General features: G+C 39.2%; 1 protein-coding gene across 2 annotated transcripts; it reads left to right on the top strand.

Moving 5' to 3' along the window:
• The first annotated feature begins 1,793 nt into the window (after nucleotides 1–1,793).
• Nucleotides 1,794–20,675, top strand: RIPK2 (receptor interacting serine/threonine kinase 2). 2 transcript variants are annotated; one of them, XM_062604553.1, is made up of 11 exons: nucleotides 1,794–2,009; nucleotides 5,759–5,912; nucleotides 7,052–7,207; nucleotides 9,800–9,957; nucleotides 12,233–12,282; nucleotides 12,627–12,788; nucleotides 15,949–16,034; nucleotides 16,218–16,307; nucleotides 16,916–17,021; nucleotides 18,670–18,849; nucleotides 20,068–20,675. In XM_062604553.1, exons 1-11 carry the CDS (start codon nucleotides 1,822–1,824, stop codon nucleotides 20,391–20,393), a joined length of 1,656 nt encoding a protein of 551 aa, XP_062460537.1. In that variant the 5' UTR covers nucleotides 1,794–1,821; the 3' UTR covers nucleotides 20,394–20,675. The 2 variants fall into 2 exon arrangements, with proteins under 2 accessions (XP_062460537.1, XP_062460538.1); XM_062604554.1 differs by lacking the exon at nucleotides 1,794–2,009 and adding an exon at nucleotides 2,104–2,415.
• Nucleotides 20,676–22,122: the final 1,447 nt, after the last annotated feature.

Raw genomic sequence — 22,122 nt, 5'->3', positions numbered from 1 at the left:
GGAACTGACCCCAAAACTCACTGACATCAATGAAAATGGATGATATCTAACAGAACACTTTAAATTATATGTTATAACAACATACAGCTCTACACTTTACAGTGAAACAATTACTTAAATAAGACGTTCATAATAGTCTTGGCACTGTTACCAATCTGTCACTTTTTAGAATTCCAATAATTTTCTTGCAGTTTAAGTTAGTAAACTTAAAACTATAAATATACATGAAATCAACACAGCACATAGCAACAAGAGATGCAAATAATTTTTTTATAGTATCTTAAAATTTTTAGTATAATGACATTCATAATCTCTTAATGAGAAATACCATAAGTACATGCTTACATAATGGCTTGTAGTACATGCTCACAGTATATGCTTATTGTGTATTATAAACAAAATCTTTCTTATACATAAAAGCTGAAATAGTATGACAAATTGCACTACCAACATTGTAAATACAGAAAGGGACATGCATAAACAGATATCCAAAACCTGCATACTGCAAACACTGCATCAAAATTACACTTCTGGGAAACCACCTCGTGTGAGAAGAACAGAGGCTAAATGAAACTCAAACTAGACTAAGGCATCATTTGCTTTATATGGCTGCTCAGTACATTAGTAATGCTGCAGCACTTGGAGGATATAAATCACCTAAGATATAAGAAATTTGAAAAAAAAAAATAGCAAAGCTATCCAAAGTACTAGGACCTAGAGACAACTTAAAAATCCATTCCATGCCTTAAAATGCATGATGTGAAATACTGCACGTATCATACTCTGAAAGCTTAGCTCCTTCCCCTTTCTCTACTATACATATCATCACTGGGAGAAAAGAGAGGTGAAAAGCCACAGAGGTTTAGCCCAAGATCTACACACGCGGGAAGGCAAGAGATTTGCTCTATTTACCTCCATTTCATCCTGCAGAACTGTCACTCCTTGTGGAAAGTTACAGACTTCTAATTTTAAATTAAAGCATTTTCACAGTCTATGAGAACTTGGTATGATGAACGAGCCTTGCGAAACTTTCCTGTGTAACCCTGGCATGAAGCTATCACAAACACATCAGCCGACCCACAACTCACTCTGAGCAGGGACAAGGGTGAACTTGCACTTTCTGGAAATTACGAAATCAGCTTTTTGAAACGCCTGCTATCCTGAAGTCTTCCTAGGACAGACAGGGAGGAGACAAGCGAATCCATGAGCTAACGCTCCTCTCACTTCACCTGAGCTATGACTGTACACCCGGAAACGCATAGACCGTAGCTCCGAAGGGCGGTGGCCGGACTTGGCCTGACATCCCGCATCATCTTTCGGGAACAGATATGATACACCCCCCGCCCGCCTCCTGCACAGAGCGGGGTGCTGCTGTCCTATCCCCATCCTCCGGACAGGCGGATACTCCCCAGCACGACGGCCCCCGGACTGGGTGGGGGGATGCTCCATCCCTGGCCCGGGCTAGTTCCCCCTGCCACCGTGCCCAGGCTTCTCCGAAGGAGCGAGCTGCTGCCCCGGCACAGCTCTCTCGGGGGCCGGCCAGGACAAGGCACCGCGCCCCACCAGCTCCCTCTCGGCTTCCTCCTCCCCGCAAGACTCATCGTGGCGGCTCCGCCTCCCGCTTCCCGGGAGCCGGTGGGAGGCTGTCCTCTGCGAGGAAGGGAAGTCGCTGCTCCGTAGGGCCGAAGGAGGAGCGGGTTGCGGCGAACTGGAGGGGAGGCGGGCCTGGGAGGAGCGGCGGGGGAGAAAGGCAAGAGCGGCCCTCCAGGCTCCCCTGCGCCCGGAAAACAGCGTGGCCGTCCCGGGCGGTGGAGTGCGAGGATGAGCAGCGGCGATGGTGGAGGCCGGGAGGGAGTCATCAGTTACGCCCTTCCCTCCATCCCTTCCAATAAACTCCCAGACTTGCGTTTTATCAGCCGTGGCGCTTATGGCACCGTGTCTGCCGCCCGCCACGCCGACTGGAGGGTCCCGGTGGCCCTCAAATGCCTGCAGGGGCCGCTGCTGGACAGGTAACGGGAACTGGGGGGACCGCCGGGATGAGGCATCACGGGGTGGGGAGCGGCCCGGGGGGGAAGGACAGAGCTGAACCCGCCTTTTCCCTGAACCAGGAAGGGGGTCCCGCGCTCTTGCGTTGCCGGGACGCTCTGTGAGCTGGTCCCGTGGGACGAAGCTGGGTTTCTCAGGTTGATGGATCAGAGAGCGTGTGTCTCGGTCGGCGGCGCTCCTGTAAATCCAAGGGCAAAGGAGATCCCACGAAGAGAGATTTCAGCTTGAGCCAAGGAGAGCACGGAGGAGCCCCAGAGCTTCCTCTCTTTCGGTTGTTGGAAATGGGTGGTTTCGGTCTCTGCGTGTGAGACGCTGAACAGCTTGCCTATTTTGAAGGCTTTTCCTTCTGCACCGCGGTTCCTGCTGCAGGTGGGATTTGCACAGTCCAGCTTCTGTCTGGGTCTGTTGGTTGCTAACCATTTTGCTGAAGTGTCAGCAGGATATTAAAATCCAGTGATTACTACAGATCTGTTTACAGAGGGAGAGAGAACGTAAGGCATATATGTGTCCACTAAAGATTGCTTCTAGCTCCTAGAAGCAGCTAGTCTGAGATCATACACAATTGATATTTTTCCTTGCTCCAGATCTCAGAGTTATGAGAGAAGCTAGTTTAAAATAACAGCCTTGTAGGCTCCAAGTGCAACTGATATTTTCCATTATCGCTTCAACTTGTAGCATTTGCCTTCCAAGTTTTTCTGGGCCCAAGTGACAGTGTGTTTATTAGAGGAGCTGTTACTCCATGTAATGAGGCAGCACGTAACAATTTTTTATCCATCAATACCTGTTTATTCCCTATAATGTCTATTTTTTATCCCGTCAATGCAAATTTGCCTTTTAGGCTGTCTGAAGCCTACCCAACTTGTAAACTTGCCTCTTGTATCTTATCTAATTGTTGTTAAACTTTACTGCCTTGGGTTTCTTTGATCTAGTATGGGGCATTTAGGCAGAATAGCTTCAGTCAGAGTAACAAGACTTCTAGTCTTGTGACCCAGTATGCTAGACTAGATAAATCGGTTTAAGCTATTTGACCTCTTATTCCCCAGATGTGTACACACAGGCTTTATCTCTGAAATCTTGCCAGAAATAAATGGAATCTCAGTTATGTGTTTAACCAGGAATATTGTGTTCTCTCACAAGTTTATTGTTGGTTATTTTTGTTGAGTGTTTTTCTTTAATTTAAATGTCTGCTTAAGTCCCTGCTAATCAGAAGTACATTTTTTTATCCTCTGAACTCAGTTTGGAGAAACCAAATATTATTTTAGCCTTGCAAGAATTTAGATTAGTGTGACATCTAACCTGTGGAATCATGATGAAAAGGGCAACTGAGGTAATCAAAATAATTCAGTTTCCTACCATATATCATACAAAGCTTGGAAGTCCTATCAGAAGACCAAAAGCTGTGAGCAATCTGTTATACCTAAGTCTCTGCAGAAAGTTGATTCTATAGTAGGCAACATAAAATGCCATCCTGTAAATGTTGTCAAGAAAAGGGAAGCATTCACAGTGTAGTTAATTCCCCAAACAGGAAGCCTGTGCCATGAATCCCAGAACTTGGTGTGTGACCAGCCAAAGAGCAATGCCAGTTGGGTAGTTATTGTGGGCCTGTGCTAATTCAGGAATTACTCAATGTCCTTCTGGTAAGGAACAGACAAAGGTGAAGTGACCTACAGACACAGGAATAGACCTTGATATGTTGCAGCTCCTTTCCTGGCTACAGCTGAATCCCATGCAGATGTGCCTCACAGTCTGGGAAGACCCCTAGCTTTCTTACACCTAGTTTTTTGAGAGAGAGGGAGAAGGGTAGTTGTGTCTTTTGTCCCATACATTTCATGAAGGCTACCTTTTTACTTCTATCATAACCTAGAGTTTCTTATAATAGAAGCCCTTTTCCATCATAGATAAGGACCAGCAGTTGCCCTTAATTTCACATCCACCTAAATTTGAAATTTTCCTGTCATAAAAGCAGGCTTCTCCAGGCTTCTTTTCCCCATTTACTCTGATGTCCTTTATTTTCTTTGTAAGGGCTAGATCTACATTGAGGGGTCCAGACTGACATGAGCACTTCAGTGTATGCCCTGACTTAGATGGACACAAGCCAGCTCTCACCTGGGAACTGTACAGCTGCATTAACATGGCGCTGTTCTGAGCACATTCTGATGGCCATAGTCCTGGCTTGTACACAGCCATGCGCCAGCACAGCTGTATTGCTTCTGAATCAGTCTGGCTCACGTCCAAAGGATCAATCTTAGATATGTTGTAAAAGTCCTGTATTTGGATATCCTCATCACATACCTGTACCTGTATCAGTCTCTATTGGTATAAAATCTGATTATTGGTTTTTACTAGGATTATCCTTCATGGTCCAAGTATCTTCACTGACCCGTGAATCAACTGAATGACCAGTTTATGTGAAAACAAAACATATACCATGCCAAGTGCAAGGTCCTACACCTGGGTCAGAGCAATCCCAGGCACAGCTACAGGTTGGGAAGAGAAGAGATTCAGAGCAGCCCTGTAGAGAAGGACTTGGGGGTGTTGGTTGATGAGAAAATGAGCATGGGCTGGCAGTGTGTGCTTGCAGCCCAGAAAGCCAACCGTATCCTGGGCTGCATCAAAAGGAGCGTGACCAGCAGGTCGAAGGAGGTGATCCTGCCCCTCTACTCTGCTCTTGTGAGACCTTACCTGGAGTATTGTGTGCAGTTCTGGTGTCCTCAACATAAAAAAGACATGCAACTGTTGGAACAAGTCCAGAGAGGGGCCACGAGGATGATCAGGGGACTGGAGCACCTCCCATATGAAGACAGGCTAAGGAAGTTGGGGCTGTTCAGCCTGGAGAAGAGAAGGCTGTGTGGAGACCTCATAGCAGTCTTCCAGTATCTGAAGGGGGCCTATAGGGATGCTGGGGAGGGACTCTTCATTACAGACTGTAGTGATAGGACAAGGGGTAACGGGTTAAAACTTAAACAGGGGAAGTTTAGGTTGGATATAAGAAGGAAATTCTTTCCTGTTAGGGTGGTGAGGCACTGGAATAGGTTGCCCAGGGAGGTTCTGAATGCTCCATCCCTGGCAGTGTTCAAGACCAGGTTGAACGAGGCCTTGGGTGATATGATTTAGCGTAAGGTGGCCCTGCCCATGGCAGGGAGGTTGGAACTAGATGATCTTAAGGTCCTTTCCAACCCTAACTATTCAATGATTCTATGATTCTATAGCTGGTCATTCCTTTCCTTCAGAAACAGAAGGTGCATTCCTTTATTTTAGTGCATATCAGTGTCTACTAAATTTAAATGGTTGGGGAATTGTGATATTAAAATCTCCACTCTGTAGAAGGTAAATATTAGCCCTCAATGAAAACTCAGGTTTGAAGATGGGCAGTGAAGCAGGACAAATGTAGCTGGTTATTACTGTTATGGTTGTACAAGATGGTGAAAGAGTTCTGACTGTTATCTTTATTTACTGGAATCATGGATTAAATGTCTGATGGAAATAGTGTTACAACAAAACTGGGCAAGCTATCTTTGTATTCACGTTTGCAGATTCTAATTGTTCTTGCAGTATCTTTTTATCAAAACAGCATTGTGGGAATCAAATGGTGAAAGGTGGTTGTACTACATGTAGGTATATACTTTTAACAATAATATAGGGAACCCAACTTTTGCTTTAATTTTCCTAGTATTGCTATGATAATGTTGTTTGTTTGTTTGTTTTCTTTAAGTGATAGAAACCATCTTCTAAAAGAAGCAGAGATATTACACAAAGCCAGGTTTAGTTACATTCTGCCAATTTTGGGAATTTGCAACGAGCCTGAATTTCTGGGGATAGTAACAGAATACATGACAAATGGGTCATTAAACCAGCTTTTACATGGGGTAAGTGTACTTACAGTCTTTAAATACTGTTTTTGGTTGTGTCAAATAGACTGTGATTTCCATTCTTATGGGAAGTAGTAAAGCGTATTATTAGTAATATTTCAAATTAAAGGAGAATTGTTTCAACTGGTAGTTTTTGGTGCTCAGAAAGACTTTCTGCATCCCAAGAAGATAACCAAACTCATCAGAATTCAGTTTTATTACATTTTTTCCTTTGATGTCATCACCTATAACTGGCTTCATGTTTAATTATTATATACTATCACTTTAAAGTCTCTGTTGTCTACTTAGAAGCTGAAATAATTCTGCTTCCTTCAGCCTGGGTTTCAGAATTATTGCCAACGTAAATGTCACACAGAGGAGTTTTTTTCCTGAATTTGAATTTTCCTGAATTTGAATCCTTATTAAAAAATAAATAAATAAATAAATAAATTTGAAGACTTTTAGTTAAAAGAAGTCAAATATTGCTGATCTAAACAGGCAGAGATATTGCTACCAGATTCTGCTCTCAGGAGTAAGTTCTCCTGTGCTGAACTCTCAGCTGCTCCCCTTAGCTTGGTCTGAGCATCTAGTGTTGGTACTGTAAAGCTACTGCAGTTTCTTCTGTACCTTTAATCAATGTGTATCTCATGCTCAGCTACTTTTCATAAGGGCATTAATGGCAGTGTAACTTTTTTAAAATTTCAGTTTACTCCTTATTCTTGGTGTATTAATAATTATAAAGGTAGTGTTTTGTGCTTGATTTCACTTCAGCTTTCCCCCCTTCCTCAATGTCAGTTGAAAATATGATTCTTGACATCCTTTGTGTAGTACTCATAAACTGTGGGTTACAAGTTTCATACAGGAGTTCATTTGTAAATCATATTTCCATATGAACGAATAATGTAGTAAATGTCCTACATCATATAGCAGTCATGAAATATTACATGAATGTTAGGGAATAGAAACAACACTGCATCATTAACATTTATATATTTATTTTAACAGCTAACCAGTCTTAATGCTCAGGAGTTCATGTAATATATGTTTTAAAAGATTACTGCTTGTCCAAGTCACTTTCTTCTTCTTACAAAAGTCTTTGTGATGTGCTGTTAGATCAGACCAGAGGATTATATTCTGGTTTTGTGGTTTCTTGGCAGAAAGATCTATATCCTGACATTCCCTGGTGCCTGAGATTTCGCATTCTTTATGAAATTGCTTTGGGAGTAAACTATTTGCACAACATGAATCCTCCATTGCTGCACCATGACTTGAAAACCCAGAATATTTTGCTGGATGATGAGTTTCATGTCAAGGTAGATTTATTTAATTCTTATGTTCTTTAGCATCCAGACTGAGTTAGTGTTTTAATTATTTTAGAAGAGGAGGAGTGAGGATGTGGCCATACAGAGGGGATGTAATTATATGACAGACACTTTCTTCTATCCTTGCAGAAAGAACTTTTGAGTTTTTCTTTTGAAAGCTCTGCTTTGCTCAGGTGTGGATATGCTCCATCTAAAAAGACCAGAAAGCCAGAATTGGGGCTGTTTCTGCTAGAGCAATAGCTGATGCTCAATAGCAGTGACGCTCTCATTGGCAACCTCCCAGCTGTAGCTATGTCTGGCCTCTTCTGAGAAGAAAATAGAAAGTGTTCCTGTCTAAGATGCTCAGACAAGTTAGTTCTGGAGGACAGTAGGTCAAATTCAAATGTTAATACCCCATTTGATATTTATCATGTGATATGTAAATATATGTTGGATGGAGTCTTGGGTGGCATGGTTTAGTGCGAGGTGTCGCTGCCCATGCCAGGGGGGTTGGAACTAGATGATCTTAAGCTCCTTTCCAACCCTAATTATTCTATGACTCTGTGTTGTGTTAGAGTAGCATAAGAACATTTAAGACATAACTTTAAGTGCTCAAAAACATTAAGTGTTCAAAAAATATGTAGACAAGGCCCTCAGTGATATGCTTTAGTGGTGGTCTTGGCAGTCCTAGGGTAGTGGTTGGATTTGATCTTAAAGGTCTTTTCCAGCCTAGTTGGTTGTATGATTCTGTGATAACCATGAAATCTGAACATGTGGGAAGATGGCTTTTCTGAAACACCTTAGACCAAGCAAGCATACATAGAGAAGTAACATTCATTTATTTAAAATATCACTGCCATGATGTGAAAAAGAGACTAAAAGTACTTCTGACAAAATGGTTATGTGCTTCCATAACTGCAAGAACTTTTTTGTTTGTTTGTTTTTTAAATCCTCTTTTTAAATTGATAGAATATGCTATTCAAGTAAACATGAAATAAGAGATTTTTTGCACTTAATTTATACTTGAATGACAAATGTGTCATCTGTTACCATGAGATTAATCTTTTTGTAAGTCCTTTGATAAAGATCAAAGATCCAGTGCTGATTTCTTTCTCCTCTGCAAAAACATTTTTCTTGGCAGTAAGGTGCCTTACTGCCAAGCTTTGTCTCTGCTCACGCCCTCAGGAGGTCATACCTCCTCCCACTCAGCTGTGCTGGTATTGCCATCTCTTGAGCTTCCTGTTAAACCTGATTGGGGACCTGGTGCAAGTAATTTTTATCTACTCTTTTTTTAATCCCTAACAGCATTAGTATGGTCTGGTGCTCTGCTTAACCACATCTAAACAGTTGCTTGCTGGGGCAATTGAAGGGAAGAGGTTAACTCTTGAATACCTGCCCTGCATCCTGTAAGGAGTCTGGAAGACTGTCATCACAGTTTTTGAGTGTCTGGGGGAGACAAGCAAGATTCTCCAAATTAGGGCAGCAAATACAAGGAATTGCCATGCAATGCATGCAAAATAGAATGCATATGTATAACAGTAACACCATTCATAGAGTGCTGCTGACTGTCCCAGATCTGCTGAATGAGCAAGATAACACAACATTGAGGAAGGCTTGATGAGAGGAAGTTGTAGGGAAAGCAAGGTTATTTTTTTACTGTGGATTTTGACTGTGTGCTCTCCAGAAAGCTTATTTCTGTTACCTTTGCTGCCACAGTGCTCGCACAGGCATCTTTGTTGAGAATGTTTCTGCTCTTAGGCAAATGCTGGACAAGTGCAGAGCTCCTAGCTGGCTGCTTATTTTTCTTTCTTGTATGCCATACACTCTGCAGCTCAGCCAGCCAGTGTATTCTGCTGGCTATTTGTCCCCTTACCCGTAACCTAGTCTGATCTTGCACCCTGACTTGCGGATATCTGGGAACGTAAACTAATGTTAATTAATTTTTTATGTAGATGTACTGTAAACTCTGTAGGAAGGGACAAGGCCCCAGACTGTACAATCAAGAAAATATTCAGCAACTTTTGCAGCACAGGATATCAGAATGTCAAATCGATTAATGTATTAATCTATTAATATCTAATGTATTAAGTCTATTAATCCAAGAATTTCATAGTTTTGGTGGTGAGGTGGAGTGCCCTAAAATTTTTCTGTGAGCACAACTGTCTTGGGCTATCTGCAACCTGTTACGTAGAGCTGTTATGATTTATACTAAATTTGTGCTTTTTCACAACCAGGGAGCTGGAAGTACTCAGTGGTTTTTTTTTTTGTCTGCCTTTTTTTTTTTTTTTTTTTAACCAAAGAAAGTGATGTTCTTCATATGGGACACACTTCCATAGCAAATTCCCTGGCCATAGAGTATATCTTTCCTTAAAGAACCACAGGGTAGGGCAGTGCTGCAGGAATAACATGCATCATGACCTTGGAATGCTTTCTGAACTGGAGCTGATGTTTCCTGTTGCTAGGATAACCTCATACTTTTTGTGTGTCAGTTTAAGGACTTTAAGTAAGTGACCCATTCTTTTGGGCATATTTCAGGAATTTCTAATAGCTGTCAGCAGATAAATGCAATTTTTCTTCTCAGAACAACTGATCTGTCCTTTCCAGATTGCAGATTTTGGCATGTCAAAATGGCGTGTCATATCCATGTCACAATCACGAAGTGAAACCTCTTTACCAGAAGGAGGGACAATTATCTATATGCCACCTGAAGATTACAATCCCGGTCAGAAAACCCGTGCAAGTGTAAAACACGATATCTACAGGTAACTCATGTAGTTCTCAAGTAGGCTTTGCAATTTGAATTCAAATCTGATTTACTGAACCTAGATTTTAACATATTTTCAGCAATTTTATTAGTAGTAGTAGTATCATATGTGTATAAGCAAATTGAATTGGGAAAAAATTAATGGTAGCTGTATTTAATGACTCATCGTTTCTTTAGGAAACACTGTGACAAGTGTAATGCTCCAGAAATCAAGCTAGAACTACAGAAACAGGGAAGACTGGTTTCTATAAATGAGGGTATACATACAGACATTGTAGGGAAGAAAAAAAAGCTGTTCACGCCATTATCTCATTGCACATACCTTTGTAATTTGAGTGGATCAATTAACATAATTTGCAGAATGTACTCAAGGGAAAGAAGAAAATATTTTTTTAAAGGGGTTAGGAAAAAAAAAATAGGGTAATGAGGTTGGAGAATGTAGTTAGAGAGATTTCCTAAAGGAATAGCTTATTTTATGAAAGTTCAGGTAGATTTGTGTTAGTCACTTCTGAGTAGTAGAAGTAATAGAATAGAAAGTAGTAGTGGCAACCCTTATAATGAAACAGCAATTGCTCTTAGGATATTAGAAGTATAACTGTATTTTGGTGAAAGATGAATCAGTCTCACAGGGTCTTACTGACTTCCAGGGAAACCACGACTTCCCTTAATTATTCCTTATGCTTACGGGGCACATAAAGTTCCTTGACATTCCTGTCTAAAGAATAGAGATGGTAACATACCTGCTTTCTTCACCCTTTGCTAGGAAAAGCTGGACTAGGAAGACACTGGAAAGGAATAATGGCATATTATGGGGAAAAAAAAAGAGTGGCTGGAGGTTTAATGAGTGCAGATGAGGAAGGCAGATGTTTCTTAGAAATAAAAAAGTGTGCAGAGGAATAACAACCAAGCGGGAGAAAATAAGAAAGAAAAGATCCATAGAAGGGCTTAGAAAACTGATAAATTGGGAAGGGATTGTTTGAAAAGACAGAAAAGAAACTGAGATGATATCATGAGTGATGGCAGTTCAAGGCAGGAAGATGTGAAGGTAGAAAAACAGTGAAAGAAATGACCGCCAGGAAGGTCACAGAGGACCTGTGCTCAGGATCAGAAAGAAATGCTATGAAGCAGAAATAGAAAAGGAAAATGTGAATAGTGTAAAGGAGATTCATCAGGAATTGGGTGCTACAGTGTTGTAGAATTGAAAAAATATCCTGTAGAGAGATACCAAACTGAATGAAAGGCTGGGTGTCTGATTAACTGACCACAGAAGATACAGCTGAATGTTGTCGAGATATCAAAGCTAATTTGTGAGTAAAGATCTTTCTTAAAGAAACAAATTATTTAAACAACAGTCAAGCAGCATTAACGTTTATAAAGGGAACGATTTGCCATGCCAGAAAAAAAGCCTGCATTAATTTCTCAGGAATGCATCAAAAGCAGGCTTTCTAACAGGGAGGATTGTTTCATTAAAATTTACTTGAATAAATTTTATCATTGACGAATGTTATGTTGTGAACAAAATAAGCAGTTAGGAAAGCTCAATTTATCTGATCGATTTTAAGCATCAGTTACTTCGTTCTTTTTTCTTATTATTATTAATTGGTAGCTGTTACATGATGTAATGCTGAGAGGCAGTTAAATGTAAACTGAATGCAAAATTTGTTACTTTTTAGTGATGCAGGAAAATACTGTCTTTGTGTACAGCTGGGTGAGCAAACATTTATTCTGATAAGTGTAATTCTTCAGAAAAAAAATCTTTGCATAGTTTTATTTTTATTGCTTCAGTGGAAAATGGATTTCAATTTTTTTTGAAGAAAAATTTAAAAAACTTTTCAAAGCCATCCTCCCTGGTAGAACCCTGCTTCTCATGGGAATGTCACAGAGTGTTGGTCTGGACTGTGGAGATGCCACAGTATTGCAGCTAAGACAGAGCAGCTGGGACTCTGGGGCTCACTGTAATTTGCATACTGAGATTTAAACTGTATGTAGGTAATTCACAACATATTAGTAGAGCAGAGCTATCACTAACAGGAAATTATATGCCATGTATCTTTTCTGTTCTTAATATTATTAACCGTTTCTAGCCGAAGTCACTGTTTAAAATTCCTGATAGTTTTCCTATATTCAGGTCATCACTGTAGTTAGCTATAGTCAGTCCCGTGTGTGTATTTGGGATCATTTTAGGAAAACATTTTTAGTAAAATGTAAAGCCAAGCACATAGTGTGTTGGTAATCTGAAATAACATCTTCTGTACATTTTATACTTTAAACAGCTATGCAATTATTATGTGGGAAGTGATGTCAAGGAAACAGCCATTTGAAGGTAAGGCCATGTCTTGTTTTTATTTATTTTTCCAGACTTATTTTACATAAGGCTTAACCTGAGAAATGAGTACCTGAGGACTTCATTTTAGGAGTTACTTTTTAATGACTCAACTTTTAAGCTTATTAAAAAGGACTTTGAGTTACTTTTAATATTAGACTCTTTTTCGGTATATTTTTTAAATTACAATGATAAATTAAAAATATATTTCTTCATGAAAAGAGGAATATAACCTTATTTTGGTGAACTATAAATGCACTGTCTGCAAACTAAATTACCTTTCCTATAATAAGCTATTTATATTATATGTATTTCTAATGACTTCACGATGTCTATTTTGACAGAAGTTATAAACCCCTTGCAGATAATGTATAGTGTGTCACAAGGACAGCGACTAGACTTAAGTGAAGAAAGTTTATCAATGGACATTCCTCATCGAGTGATCATCATAAAATTGATAGAAAGTGGATGGGCGCAAAACCCAGATGAAAGACCATCATTCTTAAGTGAGTTTGCTTTACATCATTATTTTTAAATTGCCAGCTTTCTGTTGAACATGGTACTTACAGACCAAAGTTATAGTCAGAAAAGAGAAGTTGTCAAGATGTCAAGAGATGTATGTGCTCATTATTGTTGCATATGCTAAGGTACTTGTTTGCTTCCACCATGTCTGTAAACAAAATTTATGAATGGAATATCAAATGTACCATTAAAACAAATTTTTAGGTGGTGTGTTTTGCATTTGCCATCTCTAATTTACTTGTAAAAAAGCAGCATGCTTTATGTAACTACTTACACTTGGCTTTTTTGTTTATTGTTGAAGGGAACATCTTACTTTTTAAGAAGGGGGGAGAAGTGTAGAATGAGTACTGTGGGATTTATGAGCAAGCTGACAAACACACCAAAACCCATTGTACATCAGATAAGCTATAGTGACTTCATCTTGTTTTTGCATCTCAGTATAAATCTTTTTCATTGAGACTTTATCTTTGTTCCACTCCCAGATCAAGCAGAAACTGGTTGAACCCACGCGCTTAACCACCCTCACTTTGTCCCGCTTTTTTTCCATGACACTAAATATAGATACTTTCAGCCCTTTTTACAGTAGATTGCAGAATTTAGGGAAAAAAACTGAGGTGTAGGTTTATAGAAATTAGAGTGCTGGAGTGTGAACTGGAAAAGTTTTGATTTCTGCAAATCTGTGTTTGTTGCACTTAACTGAGATACTTGGTGTATGTTGAGTCCAAATTCGCTCTCCCCTAGCAATTTCTTCTTAACGTGCTTATTTTTGTGGTGACTTTTGGTTCTTTGGCTGTTGTGGAAAGGTAATTCCATCAAAATTGGCATAAACTGCTTACCGGTTTTTGACTGTGAAATTTCCTCTTGTGAGTGTTGCTGTGGTCGCTAATGTCAGTGTAGTGAAACTAAAAGTAGTTCCTGCAGATGCCTTGCAGTGCTTATTTAAATTTGTGTGTGCGTTCAAAATTTCCTCCCTGCTCCTTTAGAAAACACAATCCTAATTCTGTAGGGAAAGCTGGATCACTTTGGAGAGGCAGAAAAGTAGAATAAGAGAGTGAGTGAACGTATACAAAGGTAGAACAGTACAAAGAGCTCTGGCTTAAACAATTCTGTAAGTTTCTCAGTGCTTAAATTGAAAGTGCAATGACTCAGGCCTGAAGTACATGGGGATTTTTATTTTTTTCTGGTGCTTTTTGGGTTTGGGTTTTGTTTTGGTTTCCTGGGGAGTATTGTAATGTTACAGATAGAGAGGTCCACAGTTCTAAATGTTTCATTGGTGAACAGAAGTTTGTTTACTTGAAAGCCTTTATAGGCACACTTCAAGTTGGAAAGTGTTAGAAAATTGCTGTTCAGATAGCTTAGAAAGAAATGTTCCTAACTTCAACTTTTCGCATCAGTTTGGGAAAGGACAAAAAGGGACACATCCAAACACATAGAGTATCTTCATGTTCAATTTACAGTCCAAAATTATGTGCCCTTTTTTGAAGCAATTATTTTTTTTATTAAGAATATTTTGAAATACTAGTTTATGTTGGCTTGAGTCTGATTTGTGAGATTTTAAATTTTGTATTTATTTTTTTATATTCCCAAGCAAGGAAATATAGCCATTTATAATATTTCCTAAAATCAAAAAGAGTACAGATCATGGTATTTCTTTATGTATTCGTATTTTCCTGTGCCAGTTAAACAAAACAAAATAGCAATCAAAGTCTGCAGTCACAATGAAGGGATAATTATCTGGGATATGTTCTACATTACGAGCTAACTTTGGTTCTTTTATTAGTGCCAAGTGTGTGTAAGATGGTCTTTGAAGAAAAAATGCTTTTTCCTCTACTTTACTATTATAAAAAGAAAGTAGAAGTAGCAGAATTGTTGCAAAATTAAGGGAAGTAAAGCTTGCTGATTGGGAAATTTTGCAAATACCGTAGCACAGGGGGGTGGGGAGGGGGGGGAAGAACAAAACAACCAAGCCCCAGTTTCATAAAGTAAACTTTAAATAGAAAATCTTGGTTCTGTTAACCTTGGTTCTGTTAAGGGGAACCTGTCTGTTCCCCTTATAAATAAGGGATAAAGACTACTTATCACCATGTTTCTGCATGTACTTGGAATGTACACCTACATTATTGATTATAATCAACAAAGATAAACAGTGCTAATATTTCATTGTGGAAAATGGAGTGACAAACCTTTAAAACTCTGTTTTAGCTGATGCAAGAACAATAAGAATCCCAGTATTGAATGTATGTCTTGAAGATGCTAGTGGAAAAAAGTTAATATGGAAGAACAGTGGTAAAATTACAGTAAAAACTAGAAATATGTTAATAAGGAGGTAGTGTGATGGATTTCTAGTATGGTTAATGGACTTTGCTGAATCTGTGGAGTTCACAGAAATGCAGTGGAATTGTGGCATGCCATCATCCTTTCCAGAGGTTTTGCTGTATTTCAGCACAGTTTCAGAGAAACATTTTTACAATACATTCATCTGAAAATTTGAAATATTTAGTTTGTAAACCTTTAAGCATTGGAAAGAAAGGATGTATAGCACAGGCTGACAGCTGATCATTGAACTGTCACATCCCTCCCTGTCTGAGCAGATGATTTTAGCTTCTCTTGATTTGCCGCCTATGCTGGGAATGAGGACAATATCATTTGGATTTACTGGATGTGATAGGTCAGTGACTTGACTATCTCATCTTTTCTGGCCCTGCCTCACAGCATCTATTCTAGATATTGCTGTGATGGGAGGTTGTTGTTATTTTTCTCATATGAATCTTCAGCACATCTGCTGGAATGAGAGGACAGCTGTTTGGTCCCATTTAGCTAATCAACGAGGCTTGTTGGATCTATCTGGAAACATTCTAAACTCACCCATCTATCCATTCCAGGAATGTGAGACTTGCAGTCTGGTACAGTCCTGGGTCTCTTTTGATATAGGGTGCCAAGGTGGCCAGATTAGGACGGGGTTTCTTCTGGCGTTGTGAAAATATTGCAACCGGTAAAAGGAAGAAACTTCTCTTTAGCAGCATAAGTGGTTTGATATGTATCAATAGACAAATTACTTTTGTAAATATAAAAAAGTAGCTTTATCAAATTAAAAACTTAATTTCCACTTTGAACCATTCATTAAAGTATTCTTTCTTTGTTTAGAATGTTTAATAGACCTTGAGCCAGTGCTTCGAACATTTGATGAAATAGCTATGCTGGAAGCAGTAATTCTGTTAAAGACATCAAAAGTAAGTGACTGTTGGTACAGTTATGGTTTGGTCAAATAAGTCAGTAACTTCTGCTTGGTAAAAGAAATGTAACCTCCTTTGTCATTTATCTAGTCTTGTTATCTGGCTGAAGCATGTGTTTGTACAGAGCTGTCATCTTGACTTATAGCAGAAATTTAATACAGGTAAATATGTCTTTTCCAGTCACTATATGAATCACGATGTATTTACAAGAGTGGAAAGCAAGCAGATGCGGAGCAGATACCACTAAATATACCTCTGAATCCCCACGAGGTAAGTATTTTACGTATTGTATTTGGTATGTCGGCATCATTAAAGATCCTGAGAGCTTAAAATGGGGGTCAGCTTAGTAAGAGAGAATTGTTCTGCAGTTTACTTTCCTGTGCAGTTAGGAAAGGCATGAAATGCATTAGTAGAGCTGGGCTGTAACAAACACATAGCCATATAGGTAAAGATAGTAAAGGGTGGTTAAGCAGAAATAAGAAGGGCATGTTTGGTATGTCCTCTGAATGTGGGAAAGCCATCCCCTTGAGGAGAAATGCAGTACACAATGCAACTTGTAAGAGATTTTCTTCTGCTCCCTTACACCCCTACACAGCTTGCATATATAGGCTCATACAGATTTGCTTTTATATTTTAATTCTTAATGCTGCTGCTTTTGGTTCTTACTGATAGTTAAACTTGCATACAAAATTGCTGTCAGCTTTGGAAAAACACAAATATTAGGATTACATAATTCCTTCTGGTTTACTGCATTTTGTTTGTGCTGTCTGTTGAGCACTTAGCACAGAAAACGCAGTGGTGGGAAAGTACTCTGTAAAAAATTGCAAATTTGTATTTATTTAATGTGCCTTTTCAATACACGACTGGAATCATTTCAGGACACATATTCCGGCTCCATTCAATGTGATGCACTTCCCCTTCGAAGCATCTCTCCAGATATATCAAGACTCAAGTCTGTTCCCATGTGTAATATCCTCTCATCAGGTAGAGATACTCATGACTTTGTGTAAATTTAAGTTGCCATTGCAGCTTTACACTCCCACTGTGACATTACATTTGCACAGTAGAAAGTTGGATCTCCGTTTATGTCAGAAAAGACGTGTTTTGTAAACTTAGTGCTCTGGGTAAAAAAACTAGAATATCTGAGCTCTGATTTTCTGTTGTCACTTGAGAAATCCCCCCAGCTTCCAGCTTCAGTTTTTGTCTTCAGGGTTGTGAGTGCAAAGGTAACATTTACTTGTCCCTTCAGACTCGTGGCAGTTCAGTTAATAATTTGTGAACTACTTCTAAAGATAAAAAGGACCAAACATTTTGAGGCCCTCTTAAAGCCAAGTAAACTGAAAGTTTCTAATGCAGCCCAACCTATCAATCAATCATTTTTAATTCAGTAAACAAAACAGCTTTAATAAATAGATTGCCTTGCAAAAATATCTGCACAGACCTTTTGTAGCTGTCACCTTTTCTGATTAAAATTTGGAAAAATTCCCAGAGAGAATTCAGTTTTGAGGTTGTGACATCAGAAGCCAGAAAAGAGTGATGGGACCCAGATGGAATAGCAGTACGTTGTGAAACTAAAATTGCATTTAAGTTTCTTCTTTCAAAAGAATGCAAACATATATTATTTCAAAAGAATGGAGTATCCTTTAAAGACCAGTGATGTGAAAGCAGACAAGACAACTGTTCACTGCTATAAGGTGGGGCATCAAAAAGCATGCTGAGGTGCTGCAAAACGGGAGATATTCTGGTAGAAGTAGGAGGGCACGGGCAGTTTCTTTTCCAGTTCCTTTTTGAACACATCCACAATTCTGGGCTCGTATTCAGTGTACTAGAAAGATATAAATACATCAGGAATTCCAGGGAAAATAAATTACAGGAGGCTTAAGGAATTTCAATTAATGGAGAAATGGCAGAAAGCAAGTGTAGCGTAGTTTGGCTGTATCTCAACCCAAGCATTTATCTATACACATAGTATAAAATCTTAAAGGTTAAGAAAAACTTGAGGTTACCAAGCTTAATAGGAATGTTGTGATGAATTTTAGAAAATTAAATATTAGCTTGAATATAAGCATGGACTGTAAGTGTAATCAGATAAGATAATTATAAGCATCAGCCCTTCTTGCTCCTGGTTCCTGTTAAAAATTGTCATACCTGCCTGTGGAGCTTATTGGAGGTTATTAGTGAGACTGTGGTGGTACAATTAATCTGACTGATCAGTTGGTGGTCCTGCTTAGGCTTTGTTGTATGTATGTATAGCTCCTGTAAAGCTTATGAAAATAGTGTCTACAAAACCCTACAACAGCAGAAGTGTTTACCGCAGAAGTAAACTTCAAAAATATGAGGAATATCAGTCTTGCTTTCCATTGTAAAACTACCTGATGCAGATATTGGCATCGGGTCTTTTAAAATAACACAAAACCTCCCAACCCGTGTTCAAGCCCTGGTAAAAGATAAGGGACATAAATATACTCAGAACTTGAGTGTAAGGAATTTTGAAGTGAATTTGGGTTGTTTATGACCTGGTTTATGGAATTATTCTAAGTATTATTCTAAGTAGTCTCCAATGTCTGTATTTTATTTGAACATAGAAGTAATACAGCTGGCTCTTTCGTTGTTTCTTATTTCCTTTTTTCAGGTGGAAGTTCTGGGGGTCTACAGTCTCTCAGCAGTCAGAGTACAGATGAAAATATCTCTGTAACTCAGAGTGCCAAACTTCTTGTGCATCCATACAGTTGTTCTCCTTCATCTGACAAGAGTATTTCAGATGCCACAAATCCTGCATCATGTATGCTGCGGTCATCACCAGTTCCTTCAGGTACAGCAAACACTGATTTAATTCCAAGACCCACAATAACTGTCCTAGTATCAGATATATATATGTATGAAATGGGAACTTTAACTATTGTTTATCTGTAAAATGAAAACAAAGCATTCTACAAATAACGCAAGTAATTCTGTCCTTGTAGCTTTACACTACAAAGTAAAACCAATGTAAAATGTGACCAAGTACATGTACCTGTAGCTACTACTTTTTTCATTCCTTTTAAGCAAACTTAATTCATGTTGCCATCAGTCTTCCTTATCCCATTCCATTTCCTCATATTATTTCTCCTCTCTCCTACTCCTGTAGCAATGCTGCAATCCAGCAGAACAAGAAAAAAAGTTAGTTTGAGCTTAAGTCATCTCGTTTCTTGTCACTTCTCATTTTTTAATCTTGTCAATCCTCCTCTTAGTAATTATGGGGCAAAGAGAAATGGCAGCTGTGTCAGCATCATTCCTTTAATGATTTTCTGTTAGCTGACAGCCCACTGCATTATATTCCTATGCATCAAATAACTGTTAAAAAGTGTGCTTCCAAAAAAAAATAACAAAAAGAAGCTTTAGTGCATGATGAATTATTCAGAGATTCATTTTTTTTAATGGGCCACACAATAGCGTGCAACTTTATAAAGATCTGCCACATCATCTCTCTCCTAGAAACAACAGAACCTGAAACCTTTTCACTATGTGAATCCTCAGCTTGAGGAAAATACACAGGAACGAAAAGGATGTTTTCAGTAAACTTCAATAAAAATCCCATTGCAAAGTGAAGTTCCCACCTTTCTCTTTTTAGTATCAGGTCGGGTTGAACATTGGAACAGGTTCCCACAGGGTCCACAGGGTAGACGTCCCATCACTTGAGACTGGACAAAAATTCAGCTGGACAAGGCACTGAGTAACCTGAGTTATCCTTGAAGTTATCCCCACTTTGAGCAGGCCATTAGACCAGAAGACCTCCTTGAGGGTTCCTTCTGACCTAAGTTATTCTGTGATTCAGATAAAATAAATACTTCAACCACCAAATTTGAAAAAATGGAACATTTTAAATGTGGATTATAATAGTGTAATGTCAAAAGCATGTTTAATAGTCTAGTGTGTTTCTGACCAAAAAAACAAGTGTTAAACAGTTCTTTCTCAGCTTTGTCTTTGTTCTATGGCACTATTTATTGACAGACAGTTACAATACTTCTTTTTTAATCCTCTCCAATCTCAGCTTTTGTTTTGGAAACCATACAACAGAATGTAGCTCATCAATGGATCCAAAGCAAAAGAGAAGAAATTATTGATCAGATGACTGAAGCATGTTTGAATCAGTCACTGGATGCTCTTCTAGCAAGATTTTTACTCATGAAAGAAGACTATGAACTTATAAGCACCAAACCTACAAGGACATCAAAAGTGCGACAACTGCTTGATACCTCAGATAGCCAAGGAGAGGAATTTGCCAGAATTATAATACAAAAGTTGAAAGATAACAAACAGCTAGGACTTCAACCTTATCCAGACATTGTTCCCAATTCCCTAAGACTGCATCTTTAAATTTATTTTCTATATGAAACCATGTGAATATTTCTTACAACATGATTCTTGTTTCTATGTAGTAGTTTTATATATGTACTGCTTTGTCTTTACTATGCCTTTGTAGAGTCTCAGAAATGACACTGAGTTCATCTAGACTGCATTTGGTGGGTTACCAGTTCATTAGTTGGAGTGCAGCCGTAATGCCAAACACTAGACACTTGTTGACTCAGTTCATAAAAGTATTTTGTTTATACATGACACAGAAAAAAAAAAAACATTAAATGTTCCCTGGTTTACATATTTTCTGTTTATAGATATTCTTTCCTTTCATCTCACAGGATTGAGATGACCCAACTCAGCCTGGAGTATTGGTTTTTCTCCCTGCACCTTGTCTTTCCAATAGAGGAGGAAAAAAACCTAGTTGCTGTATTTCAGGGCTTGTATGCTGTGTGTAGAGTAAATTTTCTTTCACCTGTATCGATTAGTCCTTCTCAGATAGCAGAGCGAGAGAAAGGTGGGAAGAAGATTACATTGCATTTTTATAGGGTTTTTTTTATTGTTTTGGTTTGGTTTTCTGTCCTGGGTTCAGCAGTAGCAGTCATTTTTCCCCTTCTTGGTAGCTGGTGCAGTGCAATGTTTTGACTTTCAGCTCGGGAACGGAGCTGATAACAAGCGATGTTTTGGTTTGGCCAAGGACTTTGTGAGCCTCATGCTCTGCCAGGGAGGAGGGGAAGCCAGGAGGAAGCAGAGACAGGACACCTGACCCAAACTGACCAAAGAGGTATTCCATACCACAGCACGTCATGCCCAGGATGTAACTGATAGTGGGCCGGAGGGGCTGGGAGACTGCGGGGTTGGAGGAGGTATCGGTAGGAGCTTGATGGGGCTGGGGGGGCGAGTTATCGGTTGGCTGGTGGTGAGATGATGTATTCTCTTCCCTTGTTATTTCCTTTATCATTATTATCATTGGTGGTAGCAGTAGTGATTTGTGTTATACCTTAGTTACTAAACTGTTCTTATCTCAACCCGTGGGAGCTGCATTCTTTTCGATTCTCCTCTCCGTCCCTCCGGGAGCAGGGGGAGGGCAAGAAAGGGGGGGAGTGAGTGAACGAGTTGCCTGACTGGGTTTAAACCACGACATTTTCCCATTTTGTTGCCAGGGCAAGCACTTCACACCACTGTGTAAGATTGTCAGTCCGAAGAGGAGCCCTAGGGCATCGTGCTGACCATCTTTGTTCTGCTATGAACTGATATATTAGAAAGAATGCAGCTGTAACCTTTTACATTATTTGGTTATAACCACTTCAACTCTTCTTGAAGTCATAGTAGGATGAGATCCCCATACATCTTATACAAAAGCACGCTTAGTTCATACCTCTTTTACATTTTCTTAGTTAATGCCTCCCTTATCTTTGTAAATACTTCTCATCTCATATTGCTGGATCAAACTTCTAATTCAATTTTATTTTTAGTACTTACATGATAAGCAGTAGTTTGGGTACATACAAAGATCAAGCATACACTGCCCTGCCAGGCTGGAAGTGATGTGAATGGGTCTAACCTGCCTAACCTCTGGACAACATCTCTGCCACCCGTTTTTGTCTGAAAGATGATGTTAACATGTTGATGCATAAATGGGGCCACCTGAGAGGAAAAGGTATGTGCTATTTATTTCAGGTCATTTCAGAAAGCTTTAGTGACTTTTACCCAGGTGGCTTCAAAACTAGTGAAAAAAAACAAAATGGAA

Source organism: Pezoporus occidentalis, unplaced genomic scaffold (assembly GCF_034315485.1).
Source record: "Pezoporus occidentalis ecotype Australia unplaced genomic scaffold, CSIRO_AGI_Poc_V1 ctg87, whole genome shotgun sequence".
NCBI lineage: Eukaryota > Metazoa > Chordata > Aves > Psittaciformes > Psittacidae > Pezoporus > Pezoporus occidentalis.
Note: the sequence above shows the minus strand (reverse complement) of the source record. Positions and strands in the feature narration are given on the sequence as shown.